The following is a 20,595-nucleotide window of genomic DNA, read 5'->3' as shown; positions in this document are numbered from 1 at the left end:
CCACTGGAATTGTGATACAGTGAATTATAAGTTAAATAATCTGTCTGTAAACAATTGTTGTAAAAATGTACTTGTGTCATGCACAAAGTAGATGTCCTAACAGACTTGCCAAAACTATAGTTTGTTAACAATACATTTGTGTAGTGGTTGAAAAACTAGTTTTAATGACTCCAACATAAGTGTATGTAAACTTCCGACTTCAACTGTATCTTGGATAGATATGCCCTTAAATAAAGCCCAGGATGTAGCCATTCCTCTAGTGGAATGAGCCCGTAGACCAGCAGGAGACAGAAGACCCTTACTTACGTAGGCCAAAGCGATAGCCCCCACTATACAGCCCCCACCCTGTTTAGAGAGCACTTTACCCGTGTAAGGTTTCGCCCAGGAAACAAACAACTGATCACATTTTCTAAACCCTCAGTCCTGTCCATGTAGATGCGCAGAGCGTGTACTGGGCACAGCATATGCAACCGTTGATGTTCCAGAGAGGAAAACAGTGGAGGATAAAAAGCTACCAGCTCAAGGGGAAGACACATCAAAGATGGGTTAATAATCTTAGGGATAAAGGCGGGGATAGGCCGCAATGATACCCTCTCATTACCTGGTGCAAATTGTGCACATGACGAGTGCACTGAGTGCGTGAATGTCACTTAAATTCTTGATGGAGGCCAGTGCTAGTAATAGTGCTGTCTTAAATAAAAGCATCTTCAGATCCACCTGATTCAGGGGCTCAAAAGGATGTTGGTACAGAGCATCCAAAACAACTGATAATTCCCATGACAGGGCAAGCTGTTTGGACACCGGACGCAAACGACATGCACCCTTTATAAAACAGGAGACGAGGGGGTATTGTCCCACTGTCGTGCTCCCAAATACCCACATGACAAGCCGAAATAGCTGCCAGATATACCTTAATAGTAGAAAAAGCCTTTCCTTTGTCTAATAATTCCTGTAGAAATGACAGGATTACATGGACAGAGCACTGGAATGGCAGTGTCTGTGACTTAGTGCACCATTCCACAGACACGTGCCATTTGCAATCATAAAGGGACCTGGTGGATGAGGCTCTAGCACTCTGAATAGTCAAATTTACATTTTGGGGAATCCTGGTGGTGTTCGAGTTTAACCGTTCAAAGGCCAGGCCCAGAGTGCCAACCGTTCCGGGTGAGGATGGAAAATCTCCCCGTGCGCCTGGCACAGTAGGCCCTGATGCAGAGGGAGGGGCCACGGTTGACCGCATAGTAGTTGAGTGATCTCCGCTAGCCAGTGTTTCTCTGGCCAATGTGGCACTATTAGTATGAGAGACAGACCCTTCTCCTGCACCCTGGCTAGGGTGGGGGAAATCAGTGCCAGTGGGGGGAATGCATACAGGAGGACGTGTGGCCACTCGTGCGCCAACGCGTACACTCCCATCGGTGCATCTCGATCCCTCAGGGAAAAGAACAGTGGACCCTGTGTATTCTCCATCGATGCATAAAGATCCACTGCTGGAATGCCGAAGTGCATCCAAACCTGATTGGCTACCTCTGGGTGGAGCTTCCACTCCCCATATACAGGTTTCCCCCTGGAGAGTAAATCTGCCCCCAGATTCAGTCCTACCGGTACATGAGTCGCTCTCAGTGACTGGAGATGCACAATGCTCCACATAATCAGTCTGTGTGCCAGTGTGTGTAAGTGAGGGGATCGCAGTCCCCCTTGTCTGTTTATGTAAGCAACAACGGTGGTATTGTCTGTTCTGAATAGAACATGATGACCCTCCAGAAATGGGAGAAACTACTTTAATGCTAGGAACACTGCAAGGAGTTCCAGGCAGTTTATGTGAATAGAACGGAGATGGGGTCCCCGTTCACTGTTCTGCCATCATGGGTCACAACCCAACCCGAGAGAGATTAGTCCATCGTGACTACTTTTCTGGATAAAACAGTGCCCATCTGGACACCCTGTGACAGAAACGTCAGGTGTCTCCAGGAGTGCTGTGCTACCGTGCAATCTATGAAGATCTGTACACTGTGATGTTTGTGACGTATTGGGCTCAGACCTAGAGACGAGACCCAGCGTTGAAACCCTCTCATATTCAAGCATCCTAATGGGATGACTACTAAAGCTGATGCCATCAAACCTAGCAGCCTCAGGCATGTTTTGAAAGAGACCAGGTTATACGTTCCACTGAAAGGCGAGCTTTGAATGATACCGAATCTAGGGTTAAACCTAGGAAAGACACTGTCTGCGTGTGAATCAGAACGCTCTTCACTGTGTTTATTCTGAAACCTAGAAATGTCAGGTGTTCCAAGAGCAGCTGACTGTGTTCTAAGACATTTTGTCTCGATTGAGCGCACAGCAGCTAATCGTCTACAGTACGTACGTCATTAGCCGAATGCCCCTTTCTCCCTTCTCTGATTTCCTGTGAGGAGGGTATATTGAGATGTGAAAGTAAGCATCCTTCAGGTCGATGGCTACGAACCAATCGCCTGGGCGCACAGAACGTAGCAGAGCAGTGTGTCAACATTCTGAACGTGTACTTTCTCATGTGTCTGTTGAAAGCACGTAGATCTAGGATATGGCGTATACCACCGCCCTTTTTTGGAACCAGGAAATATTTCGAGTAAAATAACAATTCTTATTGCCATTTTCCCCATTAGCGTTGTGATTTCCTCCCGGAGGACACACACTGATTCCCCCTGAGCCTGAGAGTATCTGATTCCATCTAATCGAGGTGGGGTGACAATGAATTGTAGTCTGTGTCCCCTGTCTATCATGCATGTACCCAGTTTGACACTGCACATCCCCGCCAGTTCTCTCTCCGCTCCGAGAGAGGGCTGATGGGCTTCCCCCCACAGATGGTGCAGCAGAACCCTCTGTCCGGGGAAGGGTGTATGACAGTCCGCAACGCACTGCGCATGCTCGGCTGGCCCACACTGGGAGAGCGGTTAAGTGGCGTATCACCACAGAAAAATAAGTAGCTCCCTCTGGCGGCGTTATAGGGAGGCACCCTATTTGTTTTGATTTTGTCAGAAACAACATGTCTGACTGCACCCTTGGCCTGTAGCTTGGTTGCGCTAGTGGTACATTTTTTTATGTGAACTGACATTGGGGAGTGTTTGTGAGAAAAGAGGGGGCCGTTGTAGGAGCATCCACCTGAACATTGTCTCTTCTCCTCTTTGGGCTGTACTCTGTGACCACCGACTTGGGGACGGTATGCCGGAAATAACACTGAGGTGCCTGGGTACTTGCACCCTGGAACAAGCTCAGGATTGGTAAAAGAGATAGATCTGCGCTTGGGGGAGGCCGTACTCGCCTGTCTGGCAATGGGGACACCGCTAGGCCATCCACTTCTTCCTCCTTACCCCCTGGGTGGGGTTAGGGGCTGGCTGGCTCCTTTGTGCCATGGGTGGGAAGGGAGGCTTCTTAGCCCAGGGGCCTTTAAGGTCCAAGGTTCTCTGCTACCCTGGGCTCGCAGCCTGGGGAGCTGGGAGTCTGGGGATCTTAAAGGTTGAGGGGGGCCGACCTGCTGCAGCCTGGGAGAAGGTGCGGTAAGGCACAGGGGAGGCACTGGGCTGTGTCTTAACTGTAGACACCGTGGATAGATTGAGCCATCGCGCCCTCTCCTGGGATATCATATCACTCATCCTGACGCCTGGACGGCAGCTTTAAGCAGACGCAGGATGAGGTCTGTGGCAATGCAGATCTCGTTCCATAAACCCGGCTCCGGTGTGAACGCTATCTCCTCCTGTATCTCATCTTGGTATGCCGAGAGCATGGAGGCGGTGCTGTGAGCCCTCACCGCTGTGGCGACCGACCTGTAGACCTTCTCTGTCACGGAAGACTGGAAGCGCTCGTACTTGGTTGGTAAGGTGGGGCCAGTTGAGGTCATGGAGGAATTCTGGCTGGGGTGTAGATGGGAAGCCATCAGGGGTTCGATGGGGGGCATGTGGGCAAGCCCAATCTCTTCCATGTCAACACAGTCCAACACCAACCTGCCTTGGACAGGGTTCTTGGAGGAGAAAGGTGTACCCCAGGTACGGGTAACATCCTCCAGGCCTTCTGGGAAGACTGGTAGTAATTGCCTGGCCACCCGTTTGGCTTTGGGTACCCTCGTAGCGGGACATGGTGGTCTCTGCTACTGCGTTGGGCCAGGGAATCACCAGTTTATCCACAGCGCATTTGCACACGTCCTGCAGGTCCACACCGAGAGTTTCCGGTTTTGGATTCCCTGGCAGGAGGCTTGGTGGCCTGGCCTGAGGGGTCGAAGGAGCCTTTGTCTCCGTCCGATGATTTCGAAAGGAGGCTGACGTAAAACCCCATGGAGTCGTTGTTGTCTCCAATCAGGAAGCCCGGCAGGGAAGCCGCGAGGTCGTTGCTGGAGTCTTCCAACAGCGGGACAATGCCGTTGAGCTGGTCGCCCCAGCTAGCGCTAGCTGTCGCTCCAGGATTCACTGTGGGGATATCTATTGCCTCTGGTGAGCCATCGGGGACGCCAGCCACCATGTTAGGGTCCTGTTGACTCAGGCGACGGAGGCTCTTCACAGTGAAGAGGGCACAGTGTGGACAGGAGCCGGGGAAGGCTTACGCCCAAGGCAAGCGGAGCACACCGAGTGGGTGTCCTTGGCCGATATCTTGTTTCCACAAGAGAAGATTCGTGCCAGGAGCTTCTCCTCGTTTGGAGTGGGAGATGCTTTTGTTGCCATAGCTGGGATGCTATGTTTTTAGCTGTCAGAAAAAAACTAGCGTGGTAGGCTAGTGAGATAGCTAGTGATTAGTGGGTGATCTCCGACGGTGGCACTCGGATGGCCGGATACCGTTTCCGAAATGACAGATTAGAAAAGGTAGCTTAGTGTAGCTAGTAAAAAACTTTTATTTTCTAAGTAAAACCACAAAAGCTAGCTAGCGTGGTGGCTAGCTTGCTAATGACTAGTCACTGTTTGGATACAGCTAACTTGGTCCTGAACGAGTTAGCCATGTCCCAGCTGTACCCGTTCCTCCCTCAAATAATCTTCCTCTAACTATGGTGAAGGAAAAGGAAAATTGCCACCACCACACAGTCCAGACAATAGGGCCCGGCGATCGAGTTCTAAACTCACGTCTGTGGACAGTTTAGCTAATTCTGGAAAATGCAGTCGTGTTGAGTTAAGCTTTCTGATGAAAAGCGAGAAGAGGTGTTTGAATGACTCAGAGACGCTGCGTAGGACCTTATATAGGGTAGGAGGGACACCTTTCCCCAACGCACACGTCTAGACGTCCAGCCAATCATGGCTGGCGTAGTTTAGTAAAGGCTTCTGAAGAATACGCTGGGGGCGTATCCCATAAGTGAAATACCGAAATGAATACTTGAAAGAGAATAACATTTTTGTGTTATCTGATCACAGAACAATTATCTCCCAAGGACAGGGTCATTCTGACATGTATTGCACAAAAAGCTGAAAACCATCAATACAATCATCGATCAGCAAACAAAAAAAACTTTGACTTTGAATTGTTTAGTTGGGCCCGGGTATTTTTCATATTTTCCTATAGATTTTGTTTGTGGAATGCAGTTAAAATAAGATGTGTGTGTTTGTTTATTTCTGCAGAAATTAATATATAGGATAGAAGGAGAGATATTCTCAATTTTATAGATTAGAAAACCATGCCCAATCTATGCTGTAGTTCTTCATCTGCTGCTCTCTAAGCGTTGGGCCCACTGGCTGAGCCCCTGGTTCATCTCTCAAAAGATATACAGAAAGAAAACACACATTCATGTATCTCTAATTAAAACTTGCAAATTAAAACTTGTCATTTGTCATTGTCTTTTAATACAATAATTGGGGTGAAATGGAGAGATACAGGAGCTTTTGCATAGAGTGGAGTTCTGACACTGAGATGTCCAATCCTATTGGTAATTGATCAGGAATGGGGAGTGGTGGTGGCGCTGAGCTTTGTCCTCATTGGGCGAGGAGCAAACTGACTTTATTCTTTTTTGGACATTCGCAGCAGAAAAATCCTTAGCGTGGAAAATGTATTGATTGGCAGAAATGATTAAAACCCTGTTGTGAAGGGTTACTGCCTATGTCACGAAGCTGCCCCTCTAAACTCAAGGTGATGTGGGTATGTGTGGCCGAGGCTTGGGTCATTCCTAATTCTGTCAACCTGACAGAGTTAGGGAGACATGGTTGACTATCGAAGCCCCAAACCTTTGGTACATTCGGTGCAAAATATATATTTATACACACAACAGGTACAGACATACATGTACACAAAGATAAGAGACATACAGGACCAGCACACCGTGTGGTTCTCTGTGTAGCCATGAACCATGACCATTGACCTCTAACCTATCATCAAGACAGGTGATCTCATGAATGTAACAAAAACAATTCCCTTAAAGCGTGCTGCCATAGTACTTCAGTAACACTCGTCATAACCAGTCATATAAACAAACAACATAATGCTTGTTATAACATTTCACAATTGTGAAGCCATAAACAATGTGTCACAAAACCTAAGTATTTATTTGACCACGGACATATTTATAACGCATTATAGCAGCATACCCTAAAGTTCTTAACCGGCTCCTCCCACCCTTTTCTCAACATCGATAGCGATATCCTCATGCAAAAGCTAATAAGGACAGACTTTTGTTGCACTATTTCGGCATGCAAATATCGAGATATAACACAACACCATCTAGGGGTTCCGGACTCAGTGCAGCTCACAGAGTTGCTGAGATGGACCCTGCATGCAGTTTCAAGCCAGGCTGAGATATGAAGGCTTCCTCCACAGTGCATCACAGTGGGGCTTCCAGCCCGGGTTGTATGTCTAGCTCGCACAGAACTCTGTACAGTAGTTGTAATCGTGCGTACACCCCATAGAAATGGTGTGTCTGTGTACACGTGTGTGTGTGTGTGTGTGTGTGTGTGTGTGTGTGTGTGTGTGTTTGAATGAGTCCTTTGGGTAGGGGTTATGCACTGAGAAGTCCAAAACCAGGATGAACACGTGCTTTCAAGAAATCATAAGCATCTGTGTAGGTGTGTAGTGTCCCGAGCTTAAAGATGCTTCCATAGCTGTGTGTACGTACTGAAGTAAGTACCATATCATGTACTGCCCTCTTGTGTTTGCATCCAGGAACTGTTTTGGAATACACAAGAGTTGTAGCTCTGTTTTTGTTGTGTGTAACACACCTAAAGCCATTTAAATGTTCTTTTGACCGACCAAATAAACATTACAAAGTCTCTCGTTACAACTCAGTTTTTGGTTGTGACCCAAGAGGAAGAAATAGGCGCGACCTACTATCGGGTCCCCAACCAACCCTCCGCAAAACACTGAGTGAAAGTGTCTCTCATAACAAGGAACGTGTCTGGTGCCACTTTCAGTCTCGGCTTCCACATTCCTCTGTCCAATTTTAAGTGCTCCACTTCCTGGTGCGGCGGCTGTGTTTATTTTTCTTTGGCCACAAAGGCTCCTCAGTCCTCCTACTACGGCAAGCCAGAGGTGCTGAAGGTTCATACATTCAGTCTTTTATGTGATACATTCATCGGTTCACTGGATGGGAGGCAATAACATTAGTGAGAGATAGAGCCATTTGTTAGGCAATGTCTCAGTGTGTGTGTGCGTGCGTGCGTGTGGAGCTACGTGTGTATGAGAAAGTGCATCTCATTTATTTTGAAAAAGAGTAACCCTACAATTGTAATTGTTATCGTGAGTTAGTGTGTGCCAGTTTTAGAGCCTTGCTCGTGTAGTCTAGCATAAGAAGTACAATGTGTTTTGGAGTGAGACAATGCCTTTGGTGCCCCTTAGGAGCTGTGACATACAATTTAATCCCCTCAGAAATTAATCATGAGGGTTATCTTGAAAGTGTGTGTGAGTGAATGAGTGTGTGTTTGCGTGCATGTGTGTGTGTTTGAAGGCAAGGAATTAGTCCATTATGTATTATAGTGTCCACTGTCTGCAGTCCCAGAGTAGAAAGACACAGTTCCGAGGTCCAGAGCAGGAGGTCAATCCAGGAGTAAGCATAGGGTATTAGGAAGAGGTGTCTCTGGACTTGAAGTGCAGGCTGAGGCCCAGTAAGAAAAAGAAGGAGATACAGTAACCAAGGCCAATAAACTGATAAGAGATAAAGCACAAGTGTGGTTGTTGTACGCAGGAATCGAATGGAGGGCATCAGTGCAGGTAATGGAACAGCAACGTTATTCCAGGAAGTGTGGGATCATGGAGAAGGGAGGTATAGCCAAGCGGGGGGGGGGGGGGGGTGGGATTGTCTTGGTGGTGAAATTGTCCCCAAAAGTTGTTGCTTCTCCAAAATGATAATTTCTGATAGATCTAGTCTATTCAGTTTCCATTGTGTACTGTGAGTACTGTCTCGCCGCAAGCTAAGGTGGCGGGATTTCCTCTTCACCATTGTTCTTTCCCAATTCGACCCCTGGCTGTGGCAGCCATTTTGGAGAGGTTACTCCAGGCCAAAGGTGCTGGTTTCCTCCACGGCCGTCAGCATCTTCTCGTAGAGCATGGAGAACGAAGGGTACGGCGGGAGGTCCAGACGGTTAAAGCATGTGTGAGCCCTGTAGAGAGGCAGACTGATAGTGAGAGGAGTACACTGACAGATGCGCATAATATACACACACTGCATACACACTAATTGATATGTGCACACATCACATATGCACAAACATACAGAAAAATAAGAATAGCTCACACAGACAGGTAGTCAAACATGGACAGACGGACGAACGGACAGACAGAGAGGTGTACTATACCTGGGTAAGGAGGTGATTTTGCCCCACTTCTCCACACAGAACCTGCGTGGTCCATTGCTACCTCTGAGGGAGGCAAAGCCCTCATAGGGAATACTGGAGGTGCCTGTCACAAACTAAGGAGACATACACAATCTTAACAATCCCCGTTTAGGTAACATTTTATTTTACAGCCCCTAATGACCAGATATTCGCTTAGAAACTACATGTTAACAGGGCAATTATGTCATTATTGCCCAGAAATTATTTATCGGTCACTAGGGGATTAATTGTACCAGGATGTTCCAATTGTTACCAAGTAATATCACATTCAATACCAGATAAATACCAGTAGCAACAGGGCTGACAAACAAAGAGTTAGCGAAGTTAAGTTAAGACCTTTCGTCAGTATCAAACTCTATTGGAGTGTCCCCTGAAAAGTAGTACCTGCAGCAGTCTGAGTCTCTGCTCATTGTTGAACCTCTCCACTGCTGCCCAGAACCAGCGGATTACTATGTGGTTGTCATGGTAACCTGGGGAGAAATATGAAAGGTGTACCTATCAGCCGTAGACCAAAATAAGCCTGCTTTTCTTAAAAGCACAATCTGTAACAAAAGTGCTGCCCCTGAGTTGTGCGGAGCCAAGCAGTAACACCTGATTCCACCAATCAAAGTCATGATCTAATCTTTAAAGACCAAGATTAATATAATCAGGGGCATCACTACTTGGCTGAAAAAGCGTGCCCCCACACCATCTGACTCTCCAAGGTTAAGACTGCCCCCCACTGCTCCCCTGTCTCTACCTCCTCTGTACTCTGTGTTGTTCCTCCAGTCTGCCAGGTCGATCTCTGCAGTGCCAGCGATCACCAGCTCCAGCTCCCGGGCATCAAACACAGACACCAGCCGCACGTCCACCACCTGACCAATACATGTCACAATTCTGATACATTTACTATTACAGAGACAATACCACCTGGCCAGTACATATCACAATACTAATTCACTTCTAATACATTAGGAGTAACCACATTAATTGTTAATGGCATGCATGACTTTCTATTTCATCATATCTATTTCAGATAAATTACCACTTGCTGCATCATTATCTATTACACAATACCTGACCAATACATACTGTATCACAACGTAGCTCTGCATCATTATGCAGACACAATGCCACTTGACCAATACATATCACAATGATGGACCATTATCGATGATGTGTGTGATGTCATAGGGTCCTGTGTTTTGTGCAACCATGTCACATGACCTGGATTTTAACCTTTATTTAAAGCTTTTTCATCAAACTGTCCCCTTTTCTTTTTTTGTCAGATGTTCCAGCACCATCCTCAGACAATTACTTTAATTTTTGCTGTAATTCTCATTTCTGGATAAGGCTTAAAATACAGGATAAAATCTTGCTATGTCACATGATTGCGCAAAACACAGGGCCCTACCTCATAGAAGCCTCGCACCAGGCTCTCAGTCTGCTGAGCCACGCCCCTTTCGATGCGCCACTTAACCATGCGCTCTATGTACTCCTTCTTATTCTTCTCTGACACTGGAATACCTGCCCCGCCTGGCTTCAGCTCTCTCTCTGTGATCTATAGGGCCGTAAAGATAGAAACACAATATAGGGTGAATCCTACCTTACCATTGACATCAATTAATGACTAAGTAAAGTCAGGATTTACCCCCAAGTACAACACATTGCAACAAGCAGTTAAATATCAAATGGAGGGTAGTGTATGTAGTCTAAAACGATTGAAGATACATACAATACATTAATTATTCAAAACACAAGCATGCACACACACCTGTCCGAAGACCTCCTCGTTGACGGTGAAGGTGAGGTCCAGCATGTCCTCGATGTCGTTGTCCTTCATCCACTGTAAACTTTGGTGGAACTCCTCGTCCAGGAACTCCAGGTCACTCAGGTCACACGGGCTGTAGGGGTCAAAGGTCAACGAGAGGCGAAAAATTTAACTCATAACTCTAAGCCTTATATTGACATTTTAGTAATTTAGCTTGTTGTTTTCCAGAGTGTATATCAACCACATAATGAAAGCATGGTAACTGAATAACTAAAGTCAAATCAATCTAACCAACTCCTGTCTGTTCAGCTTCTTCCAGTTCAGTAGTTACTACCTAAAAAATTCTGAGGTGTGTATTTTTCATATAATATATTTTACGCTAAAGCATAACTGGCAATTTGCCAGGGTGGTTGCATTGTCAAACCTATAACAATGCGGTGTTCATGGTGATAGGAGCCCTAGCCGTTTGCTAGCTAAGAGGACCTGATTGAGACACTTACATCCGCAGCAGGCCCTTGTAGAACGGGCGGGTAAAGAAGGCATCCAACAGATACTGGTGGATCAGAGCAAGGCCCAGGATACGCCCACTGAAACGAAACCTGGAACACAGAGCAACATTGCTAGGTGTAATACAGTACAGTATGTACAGTATATGATGACAAGTCAGATGTTATTATAGGTCTATCTGCGTCTTTGTTCCTTATTTTATCTACAGTATGTCTGTCCAGCATGTCTGTCTGTCTTCATAAATCCGACCACACGCCCGCCCGCCCGTCCATCCTTCCATCCATCCATCCATCCGCCTAACCATAATGGTAATGTACTCGTCACTCACCACTCGTGATGGTTGTCGACGAAGGCAGACATGGGGCTGATCTGCACAGTGTAGGTGTCATTGGCCGAGTACTCAAACAGGCCGTAGTAAGGGTTAAACAACTCCCTTGACACCAAGAAGAAGAACTCCCTTGAAGGGCCGCTGTAGTCCAGCCTATAACACACACACATTTTGTAAATCATGTATTGAAATTATGGAAAATAAACAATGTAGAGACACAACATAACAGCCGATGCAAATTAGCAAACTTTTAAGGTAATGTGTAGCATATATGAAAGAGCTAAACCCCAAAAGGCAACACTCACCCTTCCTCGCCCACAAAGCTGACATAGAGCTTACTCCTCTGCAGGTCTTTGCGGGAGTAGCACATGATCTGATTGAAGGCATCCTCCAATAGGTGATCTCTACGAACGATTAATCTGGAAGAAGGAAAAACACCCAGATATAGTTATGAATGCATGCAGGCACAACACACACACAAACCCAGTTTAGGATTGAACAAATCAAATCAAATTGTATTGGTCACATACACATATTTAGCAGATGTTATTGCGGGTGTAGCGAAATGCTTTCGTTCCTAGCTCCAACAGTGCAGTAGTCCCTAACAATTCACAACAATACACACAAATCTAAAAGTAAAATAATTAATTAAGAAATATATAAATATTAGGGCGAGCAATGTCGGAGGGGCATTGACTAAAATACTGTAGAATATAATACAGTATATACATATGAAATGAGTAAAGCAGTATGTAAACGTTATTAAAGTGACTAGTGTTTCATTATTAAAGTGACCAGTGATTCCATGTCAGAATACTGCTGATATTTAGCGGTTCTCTCAACCTATTGAATGACGTCATCAAGTACTCACTTGACTTTCCCAGGTCCCTGGCCATAGCCCTTCGTCTCCAGCTTGCGATAGAAGTTTCTCAGTTTGGCCTCAAAGTCACGTTTGTACGGGGCAGGGGCACGTGCATTAGCTCTCTGAGTACCTGAGAGAGGGGCGGAAGAAGGAGGAAGAGCAGGGAGGAGGGAGAGAAGTATGAAAAATAGACAAAAAATACATGATAAGTTCCTCAGAATATCGTAATTGTATCTTATTATTACAACCAACATTAGCATAGAATTGGTTTAGAAAAAACACTAAACTTCACTAATTGAGAGCGCTAAGCAACTTTTACGGCTCAAGGCTTTATCTCATTATCTTGCCCTGCTTTGGATGGATAGTTTCGATTAGAAGCAAGACTAAGGGAAGAAGAAGGGCATGAGGAGAAAATGAGAGGAGAAAATATATGTGTGTGTGTGTGCGTGTGCGTGCATGCATGTGTGTGGTCTCACCAGGGGAGCTTTGAGGGGAGGAGCAGTAGCTGGGGTGCAGTAAGGCAGCAGGTGGCACATAGGACATCACCTCCTCTTCAAACAGGCTAAGGGAGAGAGGAGTGCTTAAATGATCTCTCTCACACACACACACTCAATACCTTCTCGCACACACAAACATACACCAATCACAAACAGACATTAACACATAAAGACAAATACAAAGGTCCCACCTGAGCAAAATTACTAGATCAGCATCGCTAGAGAGACGAGCAAGCCCAGAAACGCCCTCGCTGCGAATGAACTGTAACCTTTCCCTGCAGACAAACACACACACACACACACACACACACACACACACACACGTTAACATTCGTGATACTGCTGTTTGGCATAATCATAATATGTTTAGAGGGTTAGGATTAAGGGTTAAATATCTGATTAAAGGGTTCCCATGGTGATTGGGGTGACCTACTTGAGTGAGTGGTTCCTGACAAGCTCTGGTTGCCTCTCCTGCAGGATCTCAATGATGTTGGGTTGCCGTAGAAACGCCACAATCTTGTCATTGTAGGCTGGGGAGAGACCCATGTTAGTAATCAACATTACTGTGTCTATTAGTGCATAAGTGAGCACTGTATATAGCGTGCGTGTGTGTGTGTGTGTGTGTGTGTGTGTGTGTGTAAAAAGGTTTAATAGGGGGTGCTTATATTTTTCCTGTTTCCCTGCATGTACAAGTGGGTAACCTGTATGAGTTTGAGGTGTGAAATTGACATGTTTTTTGCATATCCCAACTCCCCTTGAGACCCCCTCAGAGTGGAGTTGTGGCCAGGGACCCCTGGAGCAATTAGGGTTACAGATGCACTATGCAGAAATCGCTCCACCATTTCAGGGTTGCTAAAATTCTAATAAATAGCCTAATTTCAGTCTTGTGATAAAACAAGCAGTCACTGTGTAGAGAATCATTGTACCATCTAAACCGCTGTGAAATATATTTTCCATAACCAAAATATTGTATATTCAGCTGTTTGAAGCTGGTGTACAAAACCGAAAGTAAAAGACGCAAAAACAAAACTTCAGAACGGGAAGCATAGAAATAGCACACATAGAACAGATCTACCGCTTCTTAGACTTGCTTTCAATGGGAATGAAATATCTAGAACTCACGTTTCTATGTGAATTTGGTCGGGTTGACCCAAAAAGCTACATATAGTAGCTTTAAGTGGAGCAATTACGGTTAAGTGCCTTGCTCAAGGGCAGATGGACAGAATTTTCACCTTGTCTGCACAAGGAGTTGAACTAGCAACCTTTCGGTTACTGGCCCAACACTAACTGCTAGGCTAACTGGCGTGCGTACGTGCGTGTGTGTGTGTGTACTCACCCACAGGCACCAGGTCCTGGTATTGATTGCGAGTGGACCCACTGAAGGTGCTGGAGGGGCGGGGCATGACAGGTGGGCTGGAGTGTCGTGTGTTATCTACCACCTGCAAGGGGACACTGAGTCAGTACGGATCCCACTGCTGCTATCAATTGACACAATCAGGGAACTCCCAGCCATAAACCCAGCATTGTCATTGTTTCTATTGAAAACTGTACAACCTACACCCATTTTAGGAACCCTTTCAATCTTTTTCTTGCTATAAGCATTATGATTTATATTTGTATTTATTAGGGATCCCCATTAGCTGCTGCCAAGGCAGCAGCTACTCTTCCTGGGGTCGAAACATATTAAAGCACTTACATTACATATAAAACAAAATATAAAACAGTACATCATATGACATTATTACACCACTACCCATCTACAATACAAAATGTTGAATACCACCATACAACAATATCACAATGTGTGCGTATGCATGTGTCTATACCCTTGTGTGTGTGTCTCTTCACAGTCCCCGTTGTTCCATAAGGTGGAATAAAGTTCCATGTAGTCATGGCTCTATGTAGTACTGTGCGCCTCCCATAGTTCTGGACTTGGGGACTGTGAAGAGACCTCTGGTGGCATGTCTTGTGGGGTATGCATGGGTTTCCGAGCTGTGTGATAGTAGTTTAAACAGACAGCTTGATACATTCAGCTTGTCAACACCTCTTACAAAAACAAGCAGTGATGAAGTCTCTCTCTCTTCCACTCTGAGCCAGGAGAGACTGACATGCATGTCATTAATGTTAGCTCTCCGTGTACTTTTAAGGGCCAGCTGTGCTGCCCTGTTCTGAGCCAACTGCAATTTTCCCAAGTCCCTCTTTGTGGCACCTGACCACACTACTGAACAGTAGTCTAGGTGCGACAAAACTAGGGCCTGTAGAACCTGCCTTTTTGATAGTGTTTCTAAAAAGGCAGAGCAGCGCTTAAGTATGGACATACTTCTCCCCCATCTTAGCTACTGTTGTATCAATATGCTTTGACCATGACAGTCTACAATCCAGGGTTACTCCATGCAGTTTAGTCTCCTCAACTTGCTCAATTTCCACATTATTCATTACAAGATGTAGTTGAGGTTTAGGGTTTAGTGAATGATTTGACCCAAATACAGTGCTTTTAGAAATATTCAGGACTAACTTATTCCTTGCCACCCATTCCGAAACTAACTGCAAGTCTTTGTTAGCGTGGCAGTTATTTCAGTTGCTGTAGTAGCTGACGTGTATAGTGTTGAGACATCCGCATACATAGACACACCAGCTTTACTCAAAGCCAGTGGCATGTCGTTAGTAAAGATGGAAAAAAGCAAGGGGCCTAGACAGCTGCCCTGGGGAATTCCTGATTCTACCTGGATTATGTTGGAGAGGCTTCCATTAAAGAACACCCTCTGTATTCTGTTAGACAAGTAACTCTTTATCCACATTATAGCAGGGGGTGTAAAGCCATAACACATACGTTTTTCCAGCAGCAGACTATGATTGATAATGTCAATAGCCACACAGAAGTCTGACAAAACAGCCCCCATAATATTTTTATTATCAATTTCTCTCAGCCAATCATCAGTAATTTGTGTAAGTGCTGTGCTTGTTGAATGTCCTTCTCTATAAGCATGCTGAAAGTTTGTTGGCAATTTGTTTACAGTAAAATAGCATTGTATCTGGTCAAACACCATTTTTTCCAATAGTTTACTAAGGGTTGGTATTTAGTATATTGGTCGGCTATTTGAGCCAGTAAAGGGGCATTCTTAGGTAGCGGAATGACTTTTGCTTCCCTCCAAACCTGGGGGCACATACAGTGAGGGAAAAAAGTATTTGATCCCCTGCTGATTTTGTACGTTTGCCCACTGACAAAGAAATGATCAGTCTATAATTTTAATGGTAGGTTTATTTGAACAGTGAGAGACAGAATAACAACAAAAAAATCCAGAAAAACGCATGTCAAAAATTTTATAAATTGATTTGCATTTTAATGAGGGAAATAAGTATTTGACCCCTCTGCAAAACATGACTTAGTACTTGGTGGCAAAACCCTAGTTGGCAATCACAGAGGTCAGACGTTTCTTCTAGTTGGCCACCAGGTTTGCACACATCACAGGAGGGATTTTGTCCCACTCCTCTTTGCAGATCTTCTCCAAGTCATTAAGGTTTCGAGGCTGACGTTTGGCAACTCGAACCTTCAGCTCCCTCCACAGATTTTCTATGGGATTAAGGTCTGGAGACTGGCTAGGCCACTCCAGGACCTTAATGTGCTTCTTCTTGAGCCACTCCTTTGTTGCCTTGGCCGTGTGTTTTGGGTCATTGTCATGCTGGAATACTCATCCAAGACCCATTTTCAATGCCCTGGCTGAGGGAAGGAGGTTCACACCCAAGATTTGACGGTACATGGCCCTGTCCATCGTCCCTTTGATGCGGTGAAGTTGTCCTGTCCCCTTAGCAGAAAAACACCCCCAAAGCATAATGTTTCCACCTCCATGTTTGACGGTGGGGATGGTGTTCTTGGGGTCATAGGCAGCATTACTCCTCCTCCAAACACGGTGAGATTTTGGTCGCATCTGACCACAACACTTTCACCCAGCTCTCCTCTGAATCATTCAGATGTTCATTGGCAAACTTCAGACGGGCCTGTATATGTGCTTTCTTGAGCAGGGGGACCTTGCGGGCGCTGCAGGATTTCAGTCCTTCACAGTGTAGTGTGTTACCAATTGTTTTCTTGGTGACTATGGTCCCAGCTGCCTTGAGATCATTGACAAGATCCTCCTGTGTAGTTCTGGGCTGATTCCTCACTGTTCTCATGATCATTACAACTCCACGAGGTGAGATATTGCATGGAGCCCCATGCCGAGGGAGATAGACAGTTATTTTGTGTTCCTTCCATTTGCAAATAATCGCACCAACTGTTGTCACCTTCTCGCCAAGCTGCTTGGCGATGGTCTTGTAGCCCATTCCAGCCTTGTGTAGGTCTACAATCTTGTCCCTGACATCCTTGGAGAGCTCTTTGGTCTTGGCCATGGTGGAGAGTTTGGAATCTGATTGATTGATTGCTTCTGTGGACAGGTGTCTTTTATACAGGTAACAAACTGAGATTAGGAGCACTCCCTTTAAGAGTGTGCTCATAATCTCAGCTCGTTACCTGTATAAAAGACACCTGGGAGCCAGAAATCTTTCTGATTGAGAGGGGGTCAAATACTTATTTCCCTCATTAAAATGCAAATCAATTTATAACATTTTTGACATGCGTTATTCTGGATTATTTTGTTGTTATTCTGTCTCTCACTGTTCAAATAAACCTACCATTAAAATTATAGAGTAATCATTTCTTTGTCAGTGGGCAAACGTACAAAATCAGCAGGGGATCAAATACTTTTTTCCCTCACTGTACATTCTAGTAGGCTTAAATTGAAAATATGGCAAACAGGAGTGGCAATATCGTCCGTTATTATCCTCAGCAATTTTCCATCTAAGTTGTCAGACCCCGGTGGCTTGTCATTGTTAATTGACAACAATCAATTTTTCATCTCTTCCACACTCACTTTATGGAATTCAAAATTACAATGCATGTCTTTCATAATTTGGTCAGATATACTTGGATGTGTAGTGTCAGCAATTGTTGCTGGCATGTCATGCCTATGTTTGCTAATCTTGCCAAATAAAAAAATATTAAAGTAGTTGGCAATTTCAGTTGGTTTTGTGATGAATGAGCCATCTGATTCAATGAATGATGGAGCTGAGTTTGCCTTTTTCCCCAAAATTTCATTTAAGGTGCTCCAAAGCTTTTTACTATCATTCTTTATGTCATTTATCCTTGTTTCATAGTGTTGTTCTTCTTTTTATTCAGTTTAGTCACATGATTTCTCAATTTGCAATGCGTTTGCCAATTGGTTGTGCAGCCAGACTTATTTGCCATTCCTTTTGCCTCATCCCTCTTAACCATACAACTTTTCAATTCCTCATCAATCCACAGGGCTGTAACAGTTTTTACAGTCATTTTCTTAATGGGTGCATGCTTATTAGTAACTGGAATAAGCAATTTTATAAATGTGTAAAGTGTCTGTTTGCGCCTCATTACACACCACGGACCAACATATATTCTTTACATCAACAACATAGGAATCACTATAAAACGTATTTTATGACCTCTTATACACAATATTAGGCCCAGCCTTTGTAACTTTGGTTTTCCCAGATATGGCTACTATATTGTGATCACTACATCGAATGGATTTGGATACTGCTTTCAAACAAATCTCTGCAGCATTAGTAAAGATATGATCAATACATGTTAATGATTTCATTCCTGTACTGTTTGTAACCACCCTGGTAGGTTGACTGATAACCTGAACCAGGTTGCAGGCACTGGTTACAGTTTGAAGCTCTCTTGAGTGGGCAGCCTGATGAAAGCCAGTCAATATTTAAATCACACAGAAAGTATACCTCTCTATTGATATCACATACATTATTTTTACATTTACATTTAAGTCATTTAGCAGACGCTCTTATCCAGAGCGACTTACAAATTATCAAGCATTTCACACGTTATCCAGATACTGACTGTTAGCACTTGGTGGTCTATAGCAGCTTCCCACCAGAATTGGCTTTAGGTGAGGCAGATTAACCTGTAGCCATATAACTTCAACAGTATTTAACATGAGATCCTCTCTAATCTTCACAGGAATGTGGTTCTGAATATAAACAGCAACACCTCCACCATTGGTATTTCTATATTTTCTGTAAATGTTATAACTTTGTATTGCTACCACTGTATCATCAAAGGTATTATCTAAGTGAGTTTCAGAGATAGTCAGAATATGAATGTCATCTGTTACTAGCAAATTATTGTTTTCATTAACCTTGTTTCTTGAGCTACATATGTTAACGTGGGCTATTTTGAGCACTTTTCTTCTGGGATGCTTATTTGTTTTTATAGCTTTATTGGGAAGCTTAGCAGCAGTAGATGTGCTCATGTTCTATATTTTAGTGCTGGGTGAGCTGCACACAGTGGACTGCCTCCTTGGGCACACCGGCTCAGTGCTAACAGTATAAATCTGGTTCCTAGGCACATGATCACTGCACACAACAGCTGCAGGGTCAGCAGAGGCACCCAGGGCAGCTAGAGGGACACAAACCAGGTTACCCACATTGTGTCTACCGAGGCCGCTGGTGTAATGTACATTTGCTAAAGCATTTTGACAACTCTGCGTCACAATGGTAGGGATTAGCTGAGCTGGGCTTGGGTCATTGCTAAGTCATTGATATTGGTCTTGTTAAAACAGCTAAATCTAAAGTCTTAGTGATGATCACAGGTCAGAATTCCAGTGTGTCAGTGGTGCAGTGGGTGTAATAGACTAGATTTAGAGCTGATCTCAAGCCTGCATTAGTGGTGCAGTAGTACAGCAGTTTGCTGCGTTCACATAGGCAACTTATTACGGCAATATGAAACCAGATGTAATATTTTCATCGAGACAATGATGGCAAATTCTGATGAGGCCGACGGACATCATCCACTGCAGCGGTATTTTCTATTTTGGATGTTAGTTGGCATGTTCTTCAAACCAGCTATATGAATTCAACCGAGCCAGGCAAACCGCCAAGCCACATGTAGGGTAGTCCACTAGTTAGCATGCCGTCATGCAGTCCGGTCTGTCAAGTGGCCTGTGTGAATGCAGCAGTAGTCTCTCACCTCGCCTGCGCTGTGGCTGCGTTGGCGGCTGAGGTGCTGGCGGTGGGCCAGCAGGCCAGTGGAGCGTGCACTCTGGAGGGGGAGCCGCGGGTCGATGAAGGTTGTGGAGCGACAGTTGTGATCCACAAAGAAGGGCTGTGAAGACACACAGCCAGCCACGTACAGTAAGATAGATAAAGAAACTACAGTATATGCAGAAAGTATTCAGACCAATTGACTTTTTCCACATTTTGTTACGTTACAGCCTTACAGCTGTCATGTGCCTTTTACTGAGGTGTGGCTTCCATCTGGCCACTACCATAAAAGCCTGATTGGTGGAGTGCTGCAGAGATGGTTGTCTTTCTGGAAGGTTCTCCTATCTCCACAGAGGAACTTTGACCAAGGCCCTTCTCCCTCGAATGCTCAGTTTGGCCGGGCGGCCAGCTCTAGGAAGAGTCATGGTGGTTCCAAACTTCTTCCATTTAAAAATGATGGAGGCCACTGTGTTCTTTGGGACTTTCAATGCTGCAGAACTGTTTTTGTACCCTTCCCCAGATCTGAACCTCAACACAATCCTGTCTCGCTCTACAGACAATTCCTTCGACTTGGCTGGGTTTTTGCTCTGACATGCACTGTCAACTGTGGGACCTTATATAGACAAGTGTTTGCCTTTCCAAATCATGTCCAATCAATTGAATTTACCACAGGCAGACTCCAATCAAGTTGTAGAAACATCTCAAGGAGGATCAATGGAAACAGGATGCACCTGAGCTCAATTTCGAGTCTCATAGCAAAGGGTCTGAATACTTATGTAAATAAGGTATTTCTGTTTTTTATTTTTTATAAATTTGCAAAA

At 44.8% G+C, this 20,595-nt stretch overlaps 1 protein-coding gene across 1 annotated transcript in view; it reads right to left on the bottom strand.

Annotated features, from left to right (window-relative positions):
• Nucleotides 1-8,209: 8,209 nt before the first annotated feature.
• hecw2a (HECT, C2 and WW domain containing E3 ubiquitin protein ligase 2a) overlaps nucleotides 8,210-20,595 on the bottom strand; it is a gene marked incomplete at its 5' end in the record, with an annotated part of 51,451 nt that continues 39,065 nt past the window's right edge. The window contains 15 exons of the mRNA XM_084161717.1: nucleotides 8,210-8,531; nucleotides 8,727-8,839; nucleotides 9,150-9,235; nucleotides 9,505-9,619; nucleotides 10,159-10,305; nucleotides 10,519-10,648; nucleotides 11,016-11,114; nucleotides 11,351-11,503; nucleotides 11,656-11,769; nucleotides 12,222-12,342; nucleotides 12,689-12,774; nucleotides 12,901-12,984; nucleotides 13,143-13,239; nucleotides 14,046-14,148; nucleotides 19,761-19,895. Of these exons, the coding sequence (XP_084017843.1) occupies nucleotides 8,420-8,531; nucleotides 8,727-8,839; nucleotides 9,150-9,235; nucleotides 9,505-9,619; nucleotides 10,159-10,305; nucleotides 10,519-10,648; nucleotides 11,016-11,114; nucleotides 11,351-11,503; nucleotides 11,656-11,769; nucleotides 12,222-12,342; nucleotides 12,689-12,774; nucleotides 12,901-12,984; nucleotides 13,143-13,239; nucleotides 14,046-14,148; nucleotides 19,761-19,895 (1,695 nt within the window). The 3' untranslated portion in view covers nucleotides 8,210-8,419. The remainder of the gene's footprint in view (nucleotides 8,532-8,726; nucleotides 8,840-9,149; nucleotides 9,236-9,504; nucleotides 9,620-10,158; nucleotides 10,306-10,518; nucleotides 10,649-11,015; nucleotides 11,115-11,350; nucleotides 11,504-11,655; nucleotides 11,770-12,221; nucleotides 12,343-12,688; nucleotides 12,775-12,900; nucleotides 12,985-13,142; nucleotides 13,240-14,045; nucleotides 14,149-19,760; nucleotides 19,896-20,595) is intronic.

The sequence above is a fragment of the Coregonus lavaretus genome (assembly GCF_964263955.1).
Source record: "Coregonus lavaretus genome assembly, chromosome: 5".
In the NCBI taxonomy this organism is placed as follows: Eukaryota; Metazoa; Chordata; class Actinopteri; order Salmoniformes; family Salmonidae; genus Coregonus; species Coregonus lavaretus.
This window is presented reverse-complemented; position numbering and strand designations above follow the sequence as displayed.